General features: G+C 54.9%; 1 protein-coding gene across 1 annotated transcript; it reads right to left on the bottom strand.

Moving 5' to 3' along the window:
* Positions 1-315: 315 nt before the first annotated feature.
* Positions 316-23,269, bottom strand: LOC144733047 (E3 ubiquitin-protein ligase TRIM11-like). The gene is made up of 6 exons (XM_078614781.1): positions 22,605-23,269; positions 22,244-22,339; positions 11,333-11,566; positions 10,488-10,510; positions 9,184-9,287; positions 316-1,608 (listed from the first exon to the last, which is right to left on the bottom strand). Exons 1-6 carry the CDS (start codon positions 23,175-23,177, stop codon positions 1,058-1,060), a joined length of 1,581 nt encoding a protein of 526 aa, XP_078470907.1. The 5' UTR covers positions 23,178-23,269; the 3' UTR covers positions 316-1,057.
* Positions 23,270-23,275: the final 6 nt, after the last annotated feature.

Raw genomic sequence — 23,275 nt, 5'->3', positions numbered from 1 at the left:
CGACCCCTGGTTATAACAAAAATGTTATAAGCCCAGCAACGCTCGCCACACACCACGAGTAGTTCCCCCCTAGTGATGCCATCCCATTCCCACTTCGGGTTTATCGCCGAACAAGCGAGTGACCGCGAGGGGACGGCGCGAGTCACCCCGTAGCGTCACGTGACGCGTGTTCCCAGCATGCCCGCGGTGGAGCTCCGCCCTCTCGGCGTTGAGCGCCACGCGGCGCGCGGTGCGAGGGACGATGGGGTCAGAGAGAACCATGGCTCCCCCCACTCCCTCCCACCCCCCACCAGTGCGCTAACCACTGCACCACCTCTCCACCCCACACTACATACATGCCCCACTATACACTAAAGACAAAAAGATCGCCCGTGTAGCCATAACAGACTGTTGGGGCAAGTGCTGTGAGAAGCGAATAACAACTTTCAAGGCCGGCACTGTGGAACACGAAGGGGTGGGTGGCAAGCACCATGTCCAGACATACACAAAGACACACATGGACACAAAGACACGGACACAATAACAAAGACACGGAGAAAGGCATACACACACCAACCCACCCACCCAAAGACAAAATTCCCCCGTGTAGCCTTAACAGACTGTTGGGGCAAGTGCTGTTAGCGACCACCTAGGAAGGCCGGCACGGCACACGAGTGGATGGGTGGCCAGGACCAATCCCTGCCGCCTTTGTCTCCCCAGTGGCGATGTTTACACACCGCAGCAGGTACTCATTTGAGGCTCAGTCGACCTAGGGGAGACCCAGGACCGAATCGGATAATCGTCACTAGTGTTGGTGAACCGGTCATGGGCCTCCCCTAGGTCGACTCAGCCTCAAATGAGTTCCTGGTGCGGTGTGTAAACATCACCACTGGGGAGACAAAGGTAGCCACGCGTGCTGTTAGCCATCCAACCCTCGAGTGCCGTGCTGGCCTTCATATGTGCTCCCTACCAGCACTTGCCCCAACAGTCTCTTAAGGCTACACGGGGGATCTGTGTCTTTGTGTGCACGAGTCTGTGCGTTGTGCCCGTTTCTCTGCGCTGCTCACACTCCGTGCTCTCAGGACGCACGACTCAGGTCCAGAATCTTCACGGAGTCACCATCATCACCATACACATACAGTCCAGGGTAGAGCGGTTGACGAAACGAGTGGTGAATGGAGTGCAGCAGCTCCATTGAGTCAGCACTGTAAAACGACAGCAGCCCCGCCTCCCAGTTCAGGTGACACCCGACTTTCCGGGGAGGATCCCTCACCGGCACTGAGGTCGCTACACCACTATGCCACACATAGCAGCTGCTGTTATTTTTACATAAAACCCAGGATGAGTCGTTTTGTCCCAGGCTGCACTCGTCACCATGCCCTTCCCGTGCGATCGTCCTGTACGCGACTCCAACGTCCCAGTCCCCCGCCGCACCCCCCACGTCCACCTCCCAGTAGTGCTGACCCGACGAGAAGCTCTCGGAGCACAGGGCTTGTGTATAGTCATCAAAGCGGTGTGGGTGATCGGGGCGACCCTGGGAGACAACGGTCAGCGTCACCGTCCTGAGATCCGAGGAAATCTGGAGGTTGTTGTGGGCCGAGTTTGGGTCCAGAGTCGGTGAGCGTCCATCTGCAGTAACGATAATCACAGTAGCCGTGTAACAACAGCACCACTACAACAATAGCACTCGTGCACTAACACGCATGTACACTACAATAGAGCAATTCATAATGAGCATTATTATACAACGTTGTAATGCGTAGCTATCGGTGTGATGACATGTAATGGGCACTTTGTCAATCCACTGCTGGATGAGGGCCTCCCTACGCCGTGTGGGTCGTGGGGGATATTTGACCATACTTCGCCATGCCGGTCAAAACGTGTTGGTGAAGACAGGTGGCACAGCTGGAGAGAGCACAGAAGTACAGTACAGCGGTGCATTTGTCTGCACAGCCGTCTGCTGCCCACTACGTAGCCCCACAGCCTATAGCACCTGCTACGCACGGTGGTGGCCGCCCGTGTGATCCCTACCCAGGCCCACCTCCTGCTGGGCTTTGCGAGATGGGAGGAGGTGGGGCGCACTGTGCGGTAGCGCCCGTGGGTGGCAGTGGATCGCAGCAGCAGCAGCGTGAATATCAACACCGCCGTAGCGTCTCTGTGTGTGTACAACAAATACAAAGATCTCGCATATAACCTTTCACAGACTGTAGGAGCAAGTGCTTTTAGTGTGCACACGTGGGGGTGAGTTTGCCAGCACCACGTCAGACCGCCTTTGTCTCACCAGTGGTGATGTTTACACACCACACCAGGTACTCATTTGAGGGTGAGTCGACCTACGGGAGGTCCAGGACCATGTCAGATAACACATCACTGGTGTTGGCCTTGAGCGGGATTCACATTCTGGACGCCAGGTTCGAAGTGTAATGTGAGGATATATCCGGCTCACTGACGTATCACAACTCGTCATGATGATTGGCTGTGCCGGTCCTGGTCTATAGCCAATGGGGGGAAGCCTAGGGGCGTGGCCCTGACGTAATGTAAAAGTGACAGCTGTAAGTAGAGGATTGGTTCTGCTGGCTTGGCCACAGCCAATGGGGAGATGAGTCGGGGGCGTTGTCCCGGGAGCCTACGAGGGAGCCTGGAATATTCCATGGAGGCTAACCATGATTGGTGGAAACGTACCACGTGACCCGGGTATTAAATAGGGGTGGAGACGAACGACACGGGGTCAGAACGGGAACGAACGGAGGAAGGGGCCACGCGTGAGCGGGGCTCCAGGTTGCAACGTGGCGGCGCGTCTCTCTCTCTATCCCTCTCACACTGCCTGTCAGCAGCATGAAGGAAAGCTGTAATGCAAGTTGAATAAAAGACCGGATTCCAGAAGTCGCCTCAACGACCTGTATTACATTGGTGTCAGAAGTATCTCTTGAGACCGTTTGGACAATTCCTCTAAAATGTCGAAGCACCTCAAGAAGAGAAACCCACCGGACCCTCCGTCGGAGGAAGAGGTTGAGGCAGATGAGGACGAGCTGCTGGGAGCTGCGGGTCCTCTGCCTCCGGCTGCTGCTTTCCCCGACGCTGCTCATCGCCGACAGGCTTGCGAAGCGACGTCTTTGACTGCGGACGAGGGGTGGCGTCGACTAGCGGAGCAGATTGAATCGCTCCGTGCGATTTTGCTGAATCTGGTGACGGCGGTCGCATCTTCAGCGGCCCTCGGTCGGCCGTGTGGAATTTAACCAAGGGCCGATAGTCAGGATTTTCAGCAAGAAACGACGTCCGCCATTGTTCCTGCCGCGGAGGGAGAAGCCTCCATCTTGGGTGGGGCTGCTGCAATGAAGCCGCCAGACGCCATCTTGGGAGGGGCTGCCAAAACGTGGCCGTCGGATGCCATCTTGGGCAGGGCTGCCGCCACACGGCCGCCGGATGCCATCTTGGGCGGGGCTGCGGCCACGCGGCTGCCGGACGCCATTTTGACAGAGCCGCAAAATACGTGGGGAGCGGGATTGGAGACACTCGAGGCGTCGGACATTCACCGCGGACATCGCCTTCCTGAAATCAAAAAATTTGTCGCCGGGGGCGATTGGAGTGGGTTCACGTGGCGGTTCGAGTCAGCCTTTCGGTCGGTACGATGGACAGAGGCGGAGGCACTGGAGGCTCTGCCCACGCTGCTGGATGATATCTCCTTGGCGGTCTTCCGATCCATCCCGGCGAGCAAGAAGAAGACGCTGCGTGACGCTTTCACGGAAATGGCGGAGTTCTACGAACTGCCGACGGCGGCTACCAGAAAATTTATGTCACGTCGTCGAGGACCAGAGGAATCGCCCTTGGCTTACCGAGGGGCGCTGTTAGCGCTTGCCATGGCCGCCTACCCCGACTTGTCAGCTGATCTTCTGGATCCTCTCATCCTTTCCAGAATGATTGAGCTGGCCCAGGAACTGAACATCTCATTGCCGGTGTGCGGCCACGAACCGCTTACATCTCGATGGGCGGCGCGCTGCTTGGACACCAAGTTCAACCTAAAACGCTAGGATCAGATGGCGGCATGGATGGGGAATCCCGAAATAGACGGTCTACCGTTGGGGTGGTCTCCACGTCGGGTCATCCACGGCTCCAATGACTCCAGCGACGACGAGGTGATGGCTGTTGTTCCTCGCTGGGTCCTGAAACGCCGGCCGCGCGAGCAGCGTGATGGGGCCGGACGACCACGTGCAGGGACCGGGACGAGTGACTGCCGGGCGACGGCGGCCACGTGTTTTAAGTGTGGCCGACGAGGCCATTTCACCCGGGATTGCCGCTGCCGACCTCAGCCTTCTCAGCTCCCGTCGGGCCGGCTTCCATCTCCTCCACCGGACGCGGATCCATGGCACCCTCGGGCAAGTCGGCACACATTGAACACCCGGCAGGTCTTGTCACATCACCCATCCACTCGCACACATGTTTGCACTCCGGACAGTAATTGTGGTGCACCTGTGTCGATGCCGCACTCTGCGACACAATGGAAAAAATTGGCCCGGAGGGTGGTAGCAGCCGCGTCGGGGTCCTCGACGGTACGGGGTACCATCGATGGGATCGATGTTCGTATTTTGGTGGACACTGGCGCATCTGCCACCATCATTTCCGATGTTATTTTTCATCTCCTGTCCATTCCTATGTCACGTATCCGACCGGCTAATGACGCGTGCGTTGCTGCTAATGGGGGTAGCATGGGTATTTTGGGGCGAGTTGATGTGCGCATTGCTATAGGGAATATCACCGCGGAGGGACCAGTTTTGATCTCATGTTCACTGGCCGTCCCATGCCTATTAGGCACCGATTTATTGCGCCGCATGCCAGTTAAAATACTCGTCGACCAAGGTTGCTTGGAAATGCCAGGGGGCCGTAGGATGTCGTTCCTGCCGTCCCTGCTGGGCCGTTCGTCCCCAGATAATGCTGTTAACGCGATTGTTGCTGCCACGGTGGAGGTTCCGTCGGGCTCGCAAATGCTTGTTCCGCTGCGTTACTGAAAGCGTTTGGATGCTGCGGATGGTGCGACGGGTGTGCTGTTGTCCCCGTCGAATTCTGTGGCAAAATCCTTTTCCCTAGTAGCGGCTCAAACTATCGTTCGGCCTGGTCAGGCCCCGTTTATACAAGTGTTAAATGGGGGCCCGGACCGGGTCGTCGTCCCAGCTGGCTCGGTATTGGCTCACGCCACTACCGATTTCACCAGCTTTGAGGGTGAACCACCCACAAAAATGGCCGCTGGCGGGCCACGATACGATCGTTCAGACGATCGATGGATCGCAGATTTGTGCGGGGAAAATACATCTTTGTCAGCCACGCAGCGGAGCACCTTGCATTCATTATTATCGGAGTACGCTGACGTTTTCAGTAAAAAGATTTGGATCTGGGCCATACCTCGCTCTTGTCGCACCATATCGACACCGGTGTGGCGGGACCGATTTGTATGCACCCGCATCGCATGAGCCCTGCTGAAAGGGAACACATGCGTAGCGTGTTGGACGACATGTTGGCGGCCGATATAATTTTGCCGTCCAACAGTCCTTGGGGCGCGCCTGTGGTGCTGGTTAAGAAAAAGGATGGTGGGACGAGGTTTTGTGTGGATTTCCGCTGATTGAATAAGATATCCGTGGCAGATGCATACCCCTTGCCACGGATGGACGACTCGTTGGACGCTTTGTCAGGGACAAATTTTTTCTCCACCTTCGACCTGTCGTCTGGGTTTTGGCAGCTTCCCCTCAATGACGCGTCCAAACCAAAAACAGCGTTCCGCACGCCACAAGGCCTCTTTGAGTTTAACCGCTTACCTATGGGCTTGAATGCGGCACCGGCGATGTTCCAACGCCTGATGGAACTGGTGCTAGCGGGGCTGCAGTGGGAAACGTGCCTCATATATTTGGACGATATCATCGTATTCAGTCGCACGTTCGAACAACACCTCCAACGACTGGAGACTGTATTTCAGAGGATGCGCTCAGCTGACCTAAAATTTAAACCAAAGAAGTGCCACCTTTTGCAACGGTCCGTCCGATACTTGGGTCACATCGTCAGCTCTGACGGTGTGTCCACGGACCCTCAGAAAATGGCGTGTGTCCAAGAGTGGCCCACGCCCATTTCGGTGGGCAACGTATGGCGGTTTATTGGGTTCACATCCTACTATCGCCGTTTTGTTAAGAACTTCGCAACGCTGGCTAAGCCACTGCATGTTCTGACGGGGAAAAATCAGAGATTTAAATGGGGCCCAGAAGAGAAGCGCTCTTTTCAATCTCTTCGGGATCATTTGGCCACCGCGTCGACGCTCGACTACCCGGACTTTTCCCAGCCGTTCATCCTTGACACGGATGCTAGCGATATCAGCATAGGAGCCGTTTTGTCACAGCGGAAAGACGGGGTCGAGCGAGTGGTGGCATACGGCAGTAGGGTTCTGTCCCCTGCCGAGACGCGATATTGCGTGACGCGACGAGAACTGCTAGCTATCGTACATTTTGTTCGCCAGTACCGGCCGTACCTGTATGGACGAAAATTCCTCGTGCGCACCGACCACGCTGCCTTGCAATATTCTTTGAAATTGGAACAACCGTCCGGTCAATTGGCTCGGTGGTTGGAATCATTACAGAAGTTTTCCTTCAATATCACGTACTGCAAGGGTACTCGCCATGGCAACGCGGACGCTCTCTCTAGGTTGCCCCCGACTCCTCCCTGCGCCTGTCTGATGGGTACGTACCGCTGTGCGGCGCTGCCTACCTCGCCCTGTCCAGTCATGGGGGCGATGTCGAACGATGAAGCTCAGGATGTACCCGTTGGCACCGATGATACGCTGCATTTGCCGCACTCGGTGCGGCTACGTGAGCAGGAGGCTGATGCCTCTCTGGCTCCACTGCGGGAACTGATCGGGAAACCGATATCTCATTTGGCTGGATGGAAATGGCAGATGTTTCGGGGCCAGGCGGGATTGCTGATGTGTACGGATGGATTATCTGACCGTTCACGCCTGGTTGTGCCAACATCCCTGCGTCATGATCTAGTCCGCGCTCTGCACGCCGACAAGCTGATGCACCTCGGCGTGCAGAAAACATTGGCCGCGTTGCAACAGGATTTTTTTTGGCCCGGCATGACTGCAGACGTCACAAACTTTATCCGGTCATGCCATGATTGTGCAAGGCGGAAACCGCCTCGTCAAAATTATATCCCGCCACTACGTTCGATCGAGGTGTCCCGTATTAATGAGCTAGTTGCTCTGGACATCCTGGGCCCGTTCCCTCCATCGGCTAGGGGAAATAAATACCTCTTGGTTGGGGTCGAATATTTTTCTCACTGGCCTCTGGCCTGGCCTTTGCCTGACCAAACGGCCTCGTCCATCACCGACGCTTTCTTGAATGGATACGTCATGGATAAAGGAGCACTCTAAGGGCTGCTCACGGATCAAGGACGTAAATTCTCCTCCAAATTGCTCAAGGATGTATGCTCTGCGTTGGGTACAAAGAAAATCCACACTTCCCCTTACCATCTGCAAACGGATGGCATGGTGGAACGATTTAACCGCACCCTTTCGGCCATGCTTTGTCACACGGTGAGTGAAAAACAAACCGATTGGGACTTGCACATACCAGGCGTCCTGGCGGCATACCGCATGGTTCCGTACGCGTCCACAGGATATTCGCCATTTTTCCTCATGTATGGCCGTGAGAATGTACCCCCGATTGATGTGCAACTGGGTGCAGGGAGTAAACAACCGTCCCCTTCCTTGCCTGATCACATACGGGACTCGCTTAAACGGGTTACGGAGGCATGAGAGGCCGCCAGATGTGCGACAGCCCGTACGCAGGCAAGGAAGGAGAGGTATGCGCGTTGATCGTGAACTGACATGCCTTGGTCGGTGGGCGATATGGCATGGCTCCATTGCCCTCAGGTGCCAGTGGGTACGTCCCCTAAACTGCACAAGCCTTGTCGGGGGCCTGTGAGGCTGGTGGACATTCGGAATCCCCAGAGTGTTCGCATCCAGTACGGCCAACGTCGTTGGTATGTCCATTCGTCGTGGCTCAAGCCCTACGTTGACCCGCGTGCTGGCCCTTCATCTCCACTTGTTGACCTGCCGGGGGCCGGCGTGCCGAATGTGCCACTTGCCGCGCCCGTTGATCCCCAGCGGGGCTGTGTTATACCCCCCGCAGATGAACAGGTTTTGAGGGACGACGAGACCCCGGACATCCCTCCTCCAACGGGGCCTGTCCCAGATACAACGGAAACCGAACATTCTTCTTCTTCTCCACGGCAACCACCTCCTGCTGAACAGTCGGCGAGGCAACCACGAACGAAGGGAGGAGAGGGTCCGGTGTCGCGTACGCGGTCGAAGTCTCTCCCATTTCGTATAATACTGCTTGCCTTGTGGTCTGTCACCCTGGTGTTACTGCGCTCCAGGGGCGCCCTAATGTATGTCTGTTGTATTAATGTTTTAAATTCCTCGGCGCATTGACGCCTACTCCCCCTTACCTTGTTAATGCGTCTTAGACGCCCTGAGATTTATTCAAAGGGATTCGGCCTGTCACCCCTTTTCCCAGCCGAGACAGCTGACTTTTTACACCGGGGGGGGGGGGGGGGGGGGGGGGGGGGTGATGTAATGTGAGGATATATCCGGCTCACTGACGTATCACAACTCGTCATGATGATTGGCTCTGCCGGTCCTGGTCTATAGCCAATGGGGGGAAGCCTAGGGGCGTGGCCCTGACGTAATGGAAAGGTGACAGCTGTAAGTAGAGGATTGGTTCTGCTGGTTTTGGCCACAGCCAATGGGGAGATGAGTCGGGGCCGTGGTCCCGGGAGCCTACGAGGGAGCCTGGAATATTCCATGGAGGCTAACCATGATTAGTGGAAACGTACCACGTGACCCGGGTATTAAATAGGAGTGGAGACGAACGACACGGGGTCAGAACGGGAATGAACGGAGGAAGGGGCCACGCATGAGTGGGGCTCCGGGTTGCCACATGGCGGCACGTCTCTCTCTCTATCCCTCTCACGCTGCCTGTCAGCAGCGTGAAGGAAAGCTGTAATGCAAGTTGAATAAAAGACCGGATTCCAGAAGTCGCCTCAACGACCTTTATTACAGTAGCAAAGCTCACTAAGCACTACACTACCGCTCTGCAACATACATGTACAAGTACAATTACGTGCACAATAACAGATGCAAACGTAGCAAGAGTCCGTGGAACTCACACATGAATGCCAGAAGGTTGACCACAGCTCCCTGCAGGGCGCTTATTGAGGCGATGTCTTCTTCACTGGGAGATGAGGGTGGCGATCCCTTCTGAGCGTCTCTCCTGTGAGACCAGAACCAGCAGTGACTCACACAGCCTGTGTCTTACAAAGCATCATCACACAACATCATCACACGCAGCATCATCACTCACAGCAGCATCACACAGCCCGTGTCTTAACAGCATTATCTTATGAAACACAAGAATAAGTTTTGCCCTTTCTGGCAATAAAATAGGTGCTCTGATGTTCAAACACCAAATAGAAACCTTTTTGTAAGGAATCAAATCTGCATTAACCACACCTACTTGTGGTGAACATGCAAACAAACATGATCTGATCATTATATATGATGCAATGTCTTTGAAATTGATTGGCCTAGAACAGAGACGGCCTAGTCTCACCAGTGTCAGACCAGAGAACGCCAAAAGGCGAACAGTGAACATGTTTGTTTGCAGGTTCATTACAAGTACCTGTGGTGAATGTAGACTTGATTCCTTGTCAAAGGTATCTATTGCTGTTTTAACATCTAAACACCTGTTTAATTGCCAGAAAGGGTAACACCTCTTCTTATTTTTCATACTATGATACTGGCAAAAAGGTCCCATAATACACTAACATCTCACGCAGCATCATACCACACATTATCATCATTACGCACAACATCATCACCCAGCATCAACATACACCATCACTCACAGGATCATACCCCACATCATCATCACACACATCATCATCACAAAGCCCATGTCCCACACACGACGTCACCCCGTGTCGATTTAAAGCTTTCGTGACTGCAGGGATTCATCTTCTTGGTTCTTTCGGTAAAGTCACGTAAAAGGGAAATAAAATAATAATAAAACAGAATAAAATACAATTCTCACGATGTTTCGGCCACAACGCAAGCAGCCGTCCTCAGGTGAAGAACATTTCACAAGTAGTGACTAATCCCATATCTGCATTTACTATAAATATGCTAAATTCCTCTGCTGATATGCAAATTCCTTTGTCAAGGCGGCCTCCTCCTCTAACCCAGCTTAAATATGCGCTGCCAAGCCGGGTGGTGTTCATTCAGACGCTGTCTTTCCGACAGCCCTGTTCTTCACCTGAGGACGGCTGCTTGCGTTGTGGCCGAAACGTCGTGAGAATGGTATTTTATTATGTTTTATTTTTAATATTTTATCATTTTCCTTCTACGTGACTTTACCGAAAGAACCAAGAAGGTCACCCCGTGTGTTCATCTGTGTGACTTCATGAGTTCATACCGGGTAGTATCCTTCAGGTGAACCTGCGGGAGTCAGACACAGGGGGCGCGAGTCAGTTCACCTCCAGCCACGTTAACCACACGGTGATTGGTAGACGCGATGAGCTGGGCTGTGCTCAGCCATTCGCATATCCCAGTATTGTTGGTTGTAAACAAGACAAAGCCGCGGACTCGTCCGGACTCGATGGTTCTCATCAGCAAGGTGTGGCCTCTCAAACCGTTGCCACTCGGTACCTGATGTCATGGGCAAGAGGAGTCAGTGGTACTCAATATCGCAGTGATTGTGAACCAACATTCAAAATAAGTACGCACTGTGAGGGTGAATTACACCTAGAGCGTTGCGTTAGCAGAGTCGATAGTTTAACAAGATGAACATTTGTTGAAGCAGGCAATCTCCGCATTAGACTCGTCAGAAGTCAGTGCTGAAAAAAATCCCCCTGGAATTACTGAAATTAAAAGCACTTCTATTTTCAGCATAACCTTTGGTTATATGAATAATTAAAATGTAGTGTCAAGTAGCCTAAGTCTATTGTATATTATAGGACTATACCGTTACAGTTTTAAATGACAACGTCTGCATACATTACCAATCAATTAACTCGAGGGTTAGTCGTTCATTTATTAATTGGAATTTCAGCAGTAATTTATATTTGTATCAGGATATACAAATCCACGTTGGTGAACTTCATTCTCAATTTAATTTCAGAACGCATGGGATATACATTGCATTGACAATGCAAGATGCGTTATTCTGTGCATTGAGTTGCATCGCATGTGCTGCGTTTAAAAAAATGCAGCGAATATACACGAACTGGGGCACTCGCCCTGGCTCTGTTAGCTTTCTACCTGCAGGAACGTGAGCAAGTCCCTCTCCTCTTGTAGAGCGCGCAAGCGCGTGGCTGCTGCCTGGAGGTCGCTGATCTCGCGCTCGTAATGAGAGATGTTTTCCTCGATCTGGGACAGCAGCTCGCGCCCCTTCATGTCCACGTGGTTCAGAGCTGCCCTCTCGTCCTCATCCAGCATCGCCCTCATGTGGGTGAACTCGCCTGAGATGCGAGCCTTGGTCTGGACCATGGAATCCTGCAAGGCACGTGCGATAGATTCTATCAACTCATATACCATTCTGTAAAGACCAAAGTCACATTGTTTTCTGGATACTCAAACCTAGTTTTTCCTGCCTCAACATTGTCGTTGGACTCTCATTGAACAGGTCAATAACTTAAAGTATCTAGGTGTTATCTTGTTCTTCACATTGATCATATGACCTGTAATGATATAGTCCAAACTGCCATCCTCCCCATCTTTGACGCCTGTAAAATCATCGACCGCCTAGCCTCTTGTTCCATTATACCACCTGGCCGCCAACTTTGACCTTGATGCCTCTGTATCACCTCTAATTTGTCCCCCCTGGATACCTTCATCCTTAACGTCCTTTTGAACAAAACTGCCAAATATGCGTAAAACAGTATAGGGGACTAGCGGTCACAGGGGGTAATGACAGGGGAATTAGCAAAGGAAGAGACTTTGGGGCCACAAAGGGTAATGACAGGTTAATTGACATAGTGGGCACAGGGGGTAATGACAGGGGAATTAACAAAGGAAGAGACTTTGGGGGCACAAAGGGTAATGCCAGGTTAATTGACATAGTGGGCACAGGGGGTAATGACTGGGGAATTAGCAAAGGAAGAGACTTTGGGGCCACAAATGGTAATGACAGGTTAATTGACATAGTGGGCACAGGGGGTAATGACAGGGGATTTAGCATGGCAAGAGACTAGGGGCCACAGGGGGTAATGGCGGGTTAATGGACAGACAGGGAAACGATCTGGGGTCTACGAGAATGATCTAGTATAGGAGCTGTGGCCAAGTGATAGAAGGGAGCGGGTGTGGATCAGGGGCTGAGAACCATAGAGAAGGTTCTAGAGTAGGGTCGTGGCCAAGGGTCAAGGGATGGCCACGCTGGGCATAAAATGGGTCGAGAGGAGAGGCTCGAGGCTGCTGTTGGAGTCAGGGTCTTCGCCTGTCACGTGAACGTGTCGTAAATACATATCATCACAAGAGCAATGTCTCCTGGAGCCGTTACATATGTAGGGACCTTAAAACTCCGCAAATTCCAAGTCACAACTTAAAAATTATTTCGCTATTCATTAAAAAAAATCCATCATTAAAACTTCCATGCTGCTGCTACTACCTCACATTACTGTAATGTACTTGCCTCTCACCCTAGGCTGGGCTTCCTCCCCACCCTCCAATCGATTAGAGAGCTGCATGATGAGTGAGATATGAACCAGTTCTGGATTTTACCTTCAGCAATTCGCACTGATCCACACCACTAGGTATGGCCAACTAGCCTCAATGATCAACACGATGTGGGGAAGCCTTCATCCAGAAGTGTATTGGTGACGATCTGTTAATTATTTACAAAATAGAGAAGCTGTGATGCCGCCGCCGCGAAGCCGCTCCTCGGGCACCCCATCTACGACCTCGCCACCACCAAGCGACGGGGCCGACCCTGCTTCCCCCTCACCGCTCCCCACATAAACACACCCTCACACATTTCCCCCCATAGAACTCCGAGGGGAGGCCCCCTGGCCGGCAGGTTTTTACCCGAAAGCCCTCATAGGGATAATCTTCACGGTTTCCTGCGGCCAGGGAATTGGACGACCTCCCCCGATGCTAATTCACACCGCGGCGCTGTGACCCGGGTTGAGATTGCATGGTCACGGCGGAGGGCTGTCTAGCCACCACGGTTGAAATGCACCCCCACACACACATATCGGCAAGGCCGGCAGGAGTCCGCAGCTACGAACGGAGGGAGAAGTCAGAGGGGGGGCGGCTGATTGGCATAACGGGTGTGCTCGGGGACCGCCGCCGCGCGGCCGCCCACGGCGAGCCCTTTGTTACGGAAACCGCGGCTGATTTGCATAGCAAAGGCACCCGGGGGCCGGGGCCGCGGCCAGCGTGCGCCCATTGTTAGGGAAACCGGGAAGGCGACTGAACGAGTACGGCGACCTGATTGGCCGAGAAGGCGCTCGGGTCGGCGTCCTTTGATGTAGGTTAAGGATAAGAGGGGGGCGCAGAGAGGTAAACTGGTCTCTTGCTCATAAAGTGAGCCCTCGGGACGGTCTCCAGTTCGGCCACTCGAGCGTCCGTGCGACGCATCGAGGTGAGCAGCGAGGACGAGCTCGCCGGAGTGCCGTATGCACCGAACTGTGAGTAAGAAAAAGAGGGAAACAGAGTATGGAAATTTAGCCTATCAACTTGTATAAATCGGGTACAGACCCTTGGGCGATAGTGTAGGCCTGCCTTGCCGATCCATACTGCCCCAACAGTGAATCACAGTCGGCCGATAATAAATCATTAATAACCCATCGCAGCCTCGTGTGGTTTGGACGAGCGGGTGAGAGCGAGCGCGTGGTGCGGTGTGCGTGTGTGCGCTCGTAACGGGGGCGGTCGGTGTTTCCACGAGGGCACGCTCCGTTCTGTCGCCATGGAGACTCGTGCTGTGTGAGGTCTCACACCCACCGTAAACACCTGTTCCACGGTCCCTTTAAACGAGCGTTATCACCCGCTCGCGGCGGCCGCGCGTGTGCGAGCAATGTCATTCGCCCTCCGACCCCTGACCCCCCGTTCAGAGCGTGTGATTGCTGTGCGGGGCTGTGTGAGGGAAGGCACGCGGAGGGTGTTTGAATGGACAAAGTAGCTAAGGGGCCAGCCGAGAGTTATGTCTCACAGAGAGGAATCGGGGGGCAGTAGCCCCCACAAATTAGTGCCAGAAGTCGTACGAACCCTCACATCTTCACGGGAAGGTGGCGCGTTACTCCATGCAAAGGTAAGGCATGTGTTCACCGGCCAGGGGACCCCTACATGGAAAGCGTTTTCCCGCAATATCATAGGGGCTAAAGAGCTTAATGGCTGGTCGGACGCGCAGGCGTTGCGACAACTTACGTTGAACCTGGATGGGCGGGCAGCCGACTTTGTAGAGGCACTACCCGAAAGCGCGCAAACCCAATTAGAGGAACTAATGCGTAGATTAGACCTGCGTTTCGGCACGCGCAACGCAACATGGGCAAAGACGGCCTTAGAGGCACGCCGACGCCAACCCGACGAGGACTTCCGAGACTACACCGAGGACGTGCGATCACTAACCCGGATCGCCCGTCCAGAGTTCGCGAAGGAGGTCATTGACGCGCTAGCTGCAGACAAATTGCTCAGGTACCTAGCTCGCACCGCGTGGTGGCTGCCCAAAAGGGGTAGTGCAGGCCTCCCCTTCGATACCCTGGTCGAGCGCGCCCCTGAGTGCGAGGAGCTCTCCAGCGAACGCGCGCAGCTCCGAGGGTCGGGACAGGAGTGCACCGTGGCGAGCCTGATCCCTGACGAGGAGGAGGAGAATGAGGAGGAGCCCGCCAGCCCAATAAGGAGACAGGCAAGACAGCCCCAGAGACCCCGCTAGACAACCCCGGGGTGGGTAGCCGGGTTACAGACCGGCATGGGAGATATTGCTGGCCGGGTAAACCAAATGGACAGTAAGATAACCCAAGTAGGTGAGAGGGTAACCCAAGTAGGTGAGAGGGTAACCCAAGTAGACGACAAAATGAGCCGGAGTATGACCACGCTGCAGTCCTCCTTTGAGACCACCCAGTCCGAGGTGGGGAGCTAACTGGAAGGGTAGCCCGACTAGAAGCAGAGTATGAGCAGCAGCGCACTGGGGGAGGAGGGAGTGGGCAGAGAGCCCACTACAGAGCCGCCACCCTTCCCCCAACATGCCATATATGCGACCAACGGGGACACCGAATGAGGGACTGTCCTTAGATCGCCCGAGCTAGACAAGAGCTAAGGTCAAACACTAAGGCCCCCCTAGAGAGGGGACCACCGGGGGGTGAAATCGACGTAGCCCCGATGCAAACAAGCTGTAATGGTAATAGCAAGCAAGTGACCCCCACGCAGATTCCAGCAACGACACCAAGGAACGCGGTGACTCCTGGCGACTGGCTGCGGGAACTGGTGGCGGGAATCACGGGGGCTACGTCGCTGGTGGAGGGGCAAGTCAACAGGCGGCGTACCCAGATCCTGCTGGACACGGGGGCGGTAGCCTCACTCGTGAGCGCGGCGCACTGCAGCATGATCGGGGTCGACGTGAGCCACCTGCAGGCCCCGGACCGCGCGCTGCACACGGCGAGCGGAGCCGGAATGGGGCTACTGGGGAGGGCCACCCTAGAGGTCCGCATAGGCAGCCAGGTGTGCACCCAGGAGTTCTACGTCTCGAGTGTGTTGTGCCACGAGTGTATTGCAGGTACCGACCTCTTGGAAAAGCTGGGACTCAACGTGCAACCCCGAAGGTGGGATGCCACCATGGAGAGCAGCGGGGAGCGGATACCCTTCCTGGAACAAGAGCCGAATCGACCCCTCTTCGCACCCGTGGCCGCTACCCTGGTGACGGCCGTCACCATCGGGCCGCTCGCCGAGATGCTGGTACCGGTGACAACACCCTCCACCGACCCCGCGCACCGACCATCAGGTGAGGTAATGCTAACCCCCCACCCGCAGTTGGCGAAACGGTATGGGGTGGTGGGTTCAGCCACATTGGTAAATGCAGATGGGGGCTGATTGTTTATGCGGATGTTGAACCCTCACAGTACCCCGGAGATACTGCGACGACGCACCCCGATAGCCACCGTACACCCCCTGCACGCACGCCACTCTGACGACTCGGTGTTCGCACTCTGAGCTGAGGACCCCGGTCGCCCACGACTCGGAAGTGGGTCGGACAAACCTTGTTAAGCACCAAATTGACACCGGCGCAGCCCGACCCATCAAACTCCCCGCGTACCGAGTGGGCGCACCCGAACGGACCCAGATCAAGGAGGCAGTCAGGGATATGCTCCGTGATAACATAATCCAGCCCTCGGCGAGCCCCTGGTCAGCCCCGGTGGTACTAGTAACGAAAAAGGATGGGTCAACCCAGTTTTGCGTCGATTACCGCAAACTGAACGCGGTCACCCTCGGCGACGCCTTCCCCATACCCCGCATCGACGACACCTTTGACAGCCTCGCCGGAGCGCGGTATTTTTCCACCCTCGATCTCGCGACCGGGTACTGGCAGATGGAGATTGTGGCAGAGTATCGACCAAAAACCGCCTTCACCACCCCGATGGGACTATTCGAGTTTCGAGTACTCCCGTTCGGACTCACGAACGCGCCCGCGACGTTCCAGCGGCTGATGGAGCTTGTGATATGAGGCTTGCAGTGGGAACAGTGCCTGATTTACCTGGATGATGTGATAGTGTTCAGTAGATCTCTGTCTGAGCACTGGTCCAGGTTACGGGAGGTGTTCCAGCGACAGCGAGCGGCCCATCTCAAACTCAAGCCGTGTAAGTGTTACCTTGCACAGCACGAGGTGGGGTACCTCGGGCACCGCGTCAGCGAGGCAGGGGTGCGCACCGATCCGGAGAAGGTACGCGCCGTAGTGGATTGGCCACGGCCAAGGAATCTGACGGAGATCAGATCATTCTTGGGGCTCACCACCTATTATCGTCGATTTGTAAAGGGATTCAGCGAGATTGCACATCCCTCACCCAACTCACTTCCCCTAAGAACCCCTATCAATGGACGGGGACCTGCCAGACGGCCTTCACCACCCTCAAAGACCACCTCACCCACACCCCCAAACTGGCTTTCCTCGATTTCACCACCGATTTTATTTTGGACACCGACACCTGCAGCAGCGGGCTGGGTGCGGTGTTGTCGCAGGTACAGGATGGAACGCAGCGGGTCATCGTGTACGCCAGCCGGACCCTGAGCGGGGCCGAGCTGAACTATTGCGTGACCCGCCAAGAATTGTACGCGGTGATTTTCGCGCGTAAGCAGATCCGGCCGTAACTGTACGGCAGGAAATGTCGCGTACGCACTGACCATTATGCTCTGCAGTTCCTTCTTACATTCAAGGAGCCGCGGGGGCAGATGGCCCGGTGGCTGGCGCAGTTGCAAGAATACAACCTGCAAATCGAGTATCGGGCTGGTCGGACGCACGCAAACGCGGACGCCTTATCGAGGCGGCCCGCGGTGTGCGCCAAGACAAGGGCGGAGGAGGCCTGCTCGTGTTTCACGGGGGGACGCTGCCGGCGGACAACGGACCCCCGGGAGGCCGCGGCAACTGACCCCCCCCCCCCCCGGTGAGAGAGAGTGCAGTATGCGCTACAGAGACCCCCACGGAGGAAGCCGGGAACCCAGCAGACCGCCCGGCGATCGCGGAGCGCACGACTCAGGACCCGACGAACCACCCCGCCCCGATCGGACGGATCCAAGAGGACGTCGGCTGCGCCTTCCCGGGCCTGAACGACGAGCAGCTGAGACGAACCCAGCAGCGGGATCCGGATTTTGCGGCGGTGGAAGCGGCCCTATGAGAGAAGAAGGACGCCCTGCCAGGACCCTGGAGTAGTTGGTACGGCCGGTTGTGTGTGCAGAACAGGGTGGTACGAGAACTAACAGAAGCCGGCCAGCCAGGGTGCATCTGTGTTCCCGTCCAGGTGCGACCCCAGCTGCTACGGCTGGTGCACGACCACCCACTCGGAGGCCATGACGGGGAACGGCGCACGTGGGAGACCCTGCGTCGCCAGTATCTCTGGCCCAAATTGACACAAGATGTGGCCGCCTGGGTACAGGGCTGCCACGTTTGTCAGCAGTGCGGGCCGAAGCCGACACGCTATCAGGTACCCCTAAGGCCGTTCCGCGTCAGCCGCACGAACCAGCTGGTCGGGATCGACCTACAGAGGCCATTTCCGTGGTCCCATCGAGGCAACCGCTATATCTTCGTAGCGGTGGAGTATTTCACCCGCTACCCCGTGGCAGTGGCCATCCCTGATAAAACGGCCCTGGTGGTGGCCCGGGCCTTCGTGGAGCATTACGTACTTAAGCATGAGATCCCAGAACGAGTCCTCACCGACAGGGTAGCGAGTTCGAGGCCGAGCTGTTCCAGGCGCTGTGCCGAGAGTTCGGAATCCAGAAGGACCGAACCACAGCGTACCACCCCCAAGAGAACGGTATGGTGGAGCTATTAAATCAGACCTTAGTGGGGAAACTCAAACGTATGGCGGCCGCAAATCAACGGGATTGGGACGAACACCTCCCCTACGCCCTATTCGCCTACGCCACCACCGTACACACATCGACGGGACAAACCCCTTTCTTAATGATGTTCGGCCGTGAGTCTCGTTTACCCGCAGACCTGCTGTTCGGCGTTTCTTCCCCCCAGCCGGAGGAGGGGAGCCGCCCCATGGAACACCGGATGGAGACCCTACGGGAAGCCCGAGGCCAAGCATACCCACAAGGGGAAGCCGCACATCAGCGGCAAGAACAGGGCACCCGACCCCGCGTGAGCCCTCCTTATTCCCGACAGGCGCTAAGGTGTGGCTACACACCCCTCGCGTCGGGGCCGGGCAGGTGGGGAAACTGACGACCTACTGGCGAGGACCCTGGACCGTGGTGCGGCAGATCTCCCCCTGGACGGTACTAATCCAGGGCGGGGAGAGGGGTCGAGAGACGGTGGCCAACGTCCGCCGCTTAAAACAATGGAAAGCGGCCCCGGCGAGAGAGAACCCCGCTGCCCGAATGCCCCGAAATCCCGGGGTACCCGCACCACCCCGTGCTCGGGGGTCTCGCACGCTACATGGGCTCCGCCGGGCCCCCGACCCCGAGGCATCCCGATCCAGTAAGGAGATGGCGCGGGCGATGGCCCCTAAACCCTTTTGCTGCTGAGTTTGTGCCCCAGCCCGCAGGTACCGGGGGACGGGGAGAGCCGTTGGAGTGGAGGAGAAGGCCGCCGCAGGAACCCCAGAGGATGGAGCCACCCGCCCCGAGACCAGCCACGAGGTCCGGACGGATCCCCCGGACCCCGCAGCGCTTACTCGTGGGTGCAACCCAAGCAAGGTGCTCCAGTCAACCCGGGACTGGGACTGGCACCTCGGGGGGCTATGTGATGCCGCTGCTGCGAAGCCGCTCGGCAGGCACCCCATCTTCGACCTCGCCACCACCAAGCGACGGGGCCGACCCCGCTTCCCCCTCACCGCTCCCCACATAAACACACCCTCACACATTTCCCCCCATAGAGCTCCGAGGGGGAGGCCCCCTGGCCGGCAGGTTTTCACCCGAAAGCCTTCATAGGGATAATCTTCACGGTTTCCTGCGGCCAGGGAATTGGACGACCTCCCCCGATGCTAATTCACACCGCGGCACTGTGACCCGGGTTGAGATTGCATGGTCACGGCGGAGGGCTGTCCAGCCACCACGGTTGAAATGCACCCCCACACACACATATCGGCAAGGCCGGCAGGAGTCCGCAGCTACGAACGGAGGGAGAAGTCAGAGGGGGGGCGGTTGATTGGCATAACGGGTGTGCTCGGGGACCGCCGCCGCGCGGCCGCCCACGGCGAGCCCTTTGTTACGGAAACCGCGGCTGATTTGCATAGCAAAGGCACCCGGGGGCCACCGCCGGCGCCGCGGCCAGCGTGCGCCCATTGTTAGGGAAACCGGGAAGGCGACTGAACGAGTACGGCGACCTGATTGGCCGAGAAGGCGCTCGGGTCGGCGTCCTTTGATGTAGGTTAAGGATAAGAGGGGGGCGCAGAGAGGTAAACTGGTCTCTTGCTCATAAAGTGAGCCCTCGGGACGGTCTCCAGTTCGGCCACTCGAGCGTCCGTGCGACGCATCGAGGTGAGCAGCGAGGACGAGCTCGCCGGAGTGCCGTACGCACCGAACTGTGAGTAAGAAAAAGAGGGAAACAGACTATGGAGATTTAGCCTATCAACTTGTATAAATCGGGTACAGACCCTTGGGCGATAGTGTAGGCCTGCCTTGCCGATCCATACTGCCCCAACAGTGAATCACAGTCAGCCGATAATAAATCATTAATAACCCATCGCAGCCTCGTGTGGTTTGGACGAGCGGGTGAGAGCGAGCGCGTGGTGCGGTGTGCGTGTGTGCGCTCGTAACGGGGGCGGTCGGTGTTTCCACAAGGGCACGCTCCGTTCTGTCGCCATGGAGACTCGTGCTGTGTGAGGTCTCACACCCACCGTAAACACCTGTTCCACGGTCCCTTTAAACGAGCGTTATCACCCGCTCGCGGCGGCCGCGCGTGTGCGAGCAACGTCATTCGCCCTCCGACCCCTGACCCCCCGTTCAGAGCGTGTGATTGCTGTGCGGGGCTGTGTGAGGGAAGGCACGCGGAGGGTGTTTGAATGGACAAAGTAGCTAAGGGGCCAGCCGAGAGTTATGTCTCACAGAGAGGAATCGGGGGGCAGTAGCCCCCACAAAGCACACAAGTCGCCTTCCTCATAGACCTGTCTCTCCACATCAACAATACACGTATTTTGTACACAATCTATTGGCCCGACGGCTTTTTGGGATTGTATAATTCTAGCATAACTGTATTCATTCAGTGCAAACAAACTACGGACCCATTTTGGAATGCAGTGTCGCATCAGCAGCGTCAGGCTCGCTTGAATCAATGCAGGTGAACTGCTAGATGTTATAGACAAGAACCCTTTATGATATGAATCTTAGTCAGACGAATAATTATTTGATGCATAAACAATTCCAGCATGTCCTCTACAGAATCAATGCTGCTAAAATGATGCACTCCCATAAGACTGTGGAGCCGATGGGATGTTTATTAATTTATGTATTAGGTGAAGAGACAGATGTCTAACGATATTATGTCTGTTTATTGTATTTTATAGTTATATTCTCAACCACGACTCTAATTATTATGTTTTGTGGTGTGTATTATATCATTTGGCATCTAACTAGGACCCATATCATTACAAAAGGGTCCTTGCTTCTAAAAAAAGGGCAGTACATCAGCCTTACCTCAAGCAAGCCTGACTCTGATACCGATACACTGGGTGTGGAAATTAGTCGAGAGTTTGCTTTTTACCGAATCAATACTTTTGAAACGATGTACTCCCACGTCGTGGGGCTGATGGTATGTGTACATTTATTCTCAAGATTTTTATAGAGGCAGATAAATGATGGAGAGGTTTTATCTACATATATGTTTTTGTTACTAATATTCTCCACGTTTTTTGTAAATTATGAATATCACCAGCTGATCTGATGCCCTGCATTACAATGGATACTTCTGCATGCAAAAACACAAACAGACTCATAGCAATATCGTTTAAGATATATAAAAAGTAGACACAATTACGTAATAATCCCTACCAATGAAATGTAGGTACTAATATTTATTACTTTTAACATCACTATTCGTGCAAATGCAACTTTAAATGTTTGAAATAGTCATAGACTCTATGTTATGTTTGCTTGAAAGTTGGGTGCGTGTCATGAGAGCTACATTTTTTCCAGCATTCCCTACACGCTCTTGATGCCCCATCTCTAGCAATTAACAGTCGATTTCCTGCCATTTCATTTTCACTCGTGTAATTTCTAGTTTTTAATTCAATTCAGTCGTTGCTCCATACTGCATTATTTTATCTCACGCATTGCAAGCCATTGGAGTTAACCTGCGAAGTGCTGTGCAGTCTCACGAGATATGAACTTTTTTACAAAAACATTGCATTTTTTTCTAATTTATATTTAAAGCACCCATAGCCATGATAATGCAATATCCTGCACAGTTATTACACACTGACTCAAGACTATCAAAGTTTACTTGAATCTACGGAGTTGTCCTCACAAGGAGAGAGTCACAGACTCCACGCAGGGTGGAGGTAACAGGGTTACAAAGCCCACGCGTGGTACCTGCACGGCCTTGCGAGCGGCCTTCATCCATCCCACGGACGCCTCCGCCTTCTTCCTCTTCTCCTCCACCACTCGCGTCTCCTCTCCGACTTCAATCTGTAAAAGGCGAAGTCACCCGAGGAGACTCCACTCCCTAAGCGGCTCCCTCTCAGCCCCACCACACACGGAGCCAAACACAGTGATGGCTCTATAATTGCCCACCAAAAAAAGAGGCTAAAGGAGTTAGCCTGAAATAAAAAACGAAGGTGGAGAGAGAATCATCCCATCCATGATGGTTTTGATTTAATGAGATGTTGTTGTTGCACTTTATAAGCTCAGGTCACGATATCGTTCGCTCCTGAGCAGCTCTCATTCAACCCACCTTTCGTGTCTTGTGCTCGTCCTCCAGCGTGTCGACATCATGCCCTCTATGTTCTCCGGTGATGGTGCAGGCCATGCACACGAGGCTCACGTCCTGCTTGCAGTAGAACATGAGCTCCTGTTTATGCTTCATGCATCTTCTTTGCTCCAGGTTCGCAATCGGAGCCACCAGGACGTGGTCCTTCAACTTCACCCTCTCCAGGTGAGGCGCGAGGTGCTCCGTGCAGAAGGACATCTCACACTTGAGGCAAGTCTTCACTGCAGGCGTCTCTCCTTCTGGGCAGTGGTCACAGAAAACAACACCATCATCAACAGCAGCAAGCATGGTCTCAGTCACTCGCAGCTGCTCTATGAGGTTGGCGATCGTCACGTTCCTGGTCAGCTGGGGCCGTCGAGGGAAGGTCTTGCGGCACTGCGGGCAGCAGTAGGAGTCTATCTCCTTCCAGGCGTCCTCCAGGCACTGGAGGCAGAACGAGTGGCCGCAACTCAGTGTGGAGGGGCAGTCAAACGTGTCCAGGCAGATGGAGCAGCTCAACTCATGGTCCACGTTCTCAGAGGGAGCTGTGCTCGCCATGACCCAAGGCTGCACTCAAAGTACTCGCTTCCAGTGGCTCGGGAAAAATATATTTAAATAAAATACTTTCTGTTTATAATCTCGTGAGATGTTGATAA

Source organism: Lampetra planeri, chromosome 45 (assembly GCF_965212315.1).
Source record: "Lampetra planeri chromosome 45, kcLamPlan1.2.h2, whole genome shotgun sequence".
NCBI lineage: Eukaryota > Metazoa > Chordata > Hyperoartia > Petromyzontiformes > Petromyzontidae > Lampetra > Lampetra planeri.
Note: the sequence above shows the minus strand (reverse complement) of the source record. Positions and strands in the feature narration are given on the sequence as shown.

Bases quoted from the DNA above. Each gene is read 5' to 3' on its own strand.
- LOC144733047 (XM_078614781.1), bottom strand. From the start codon at position 23,177: ATGGCGAGCACAGCTCCCTCTGAGAACGTGGACCATGAGTTGAGCTGC. The intron at 9,288-10,487 runs GTATGAACTCAT...CTGGTCTCACAG, and splicing joins CACCTGAAGGATACTACCCG to GAGAGACGCTCAGAAGGGAT. The intron at 1,609-9,183 runs GTGAGTTCCACG...TCGTTACTGCAG, and splicing joins CAACCTTCTGGCATTCATGT to ATGGACGCTCACCGACTCTG.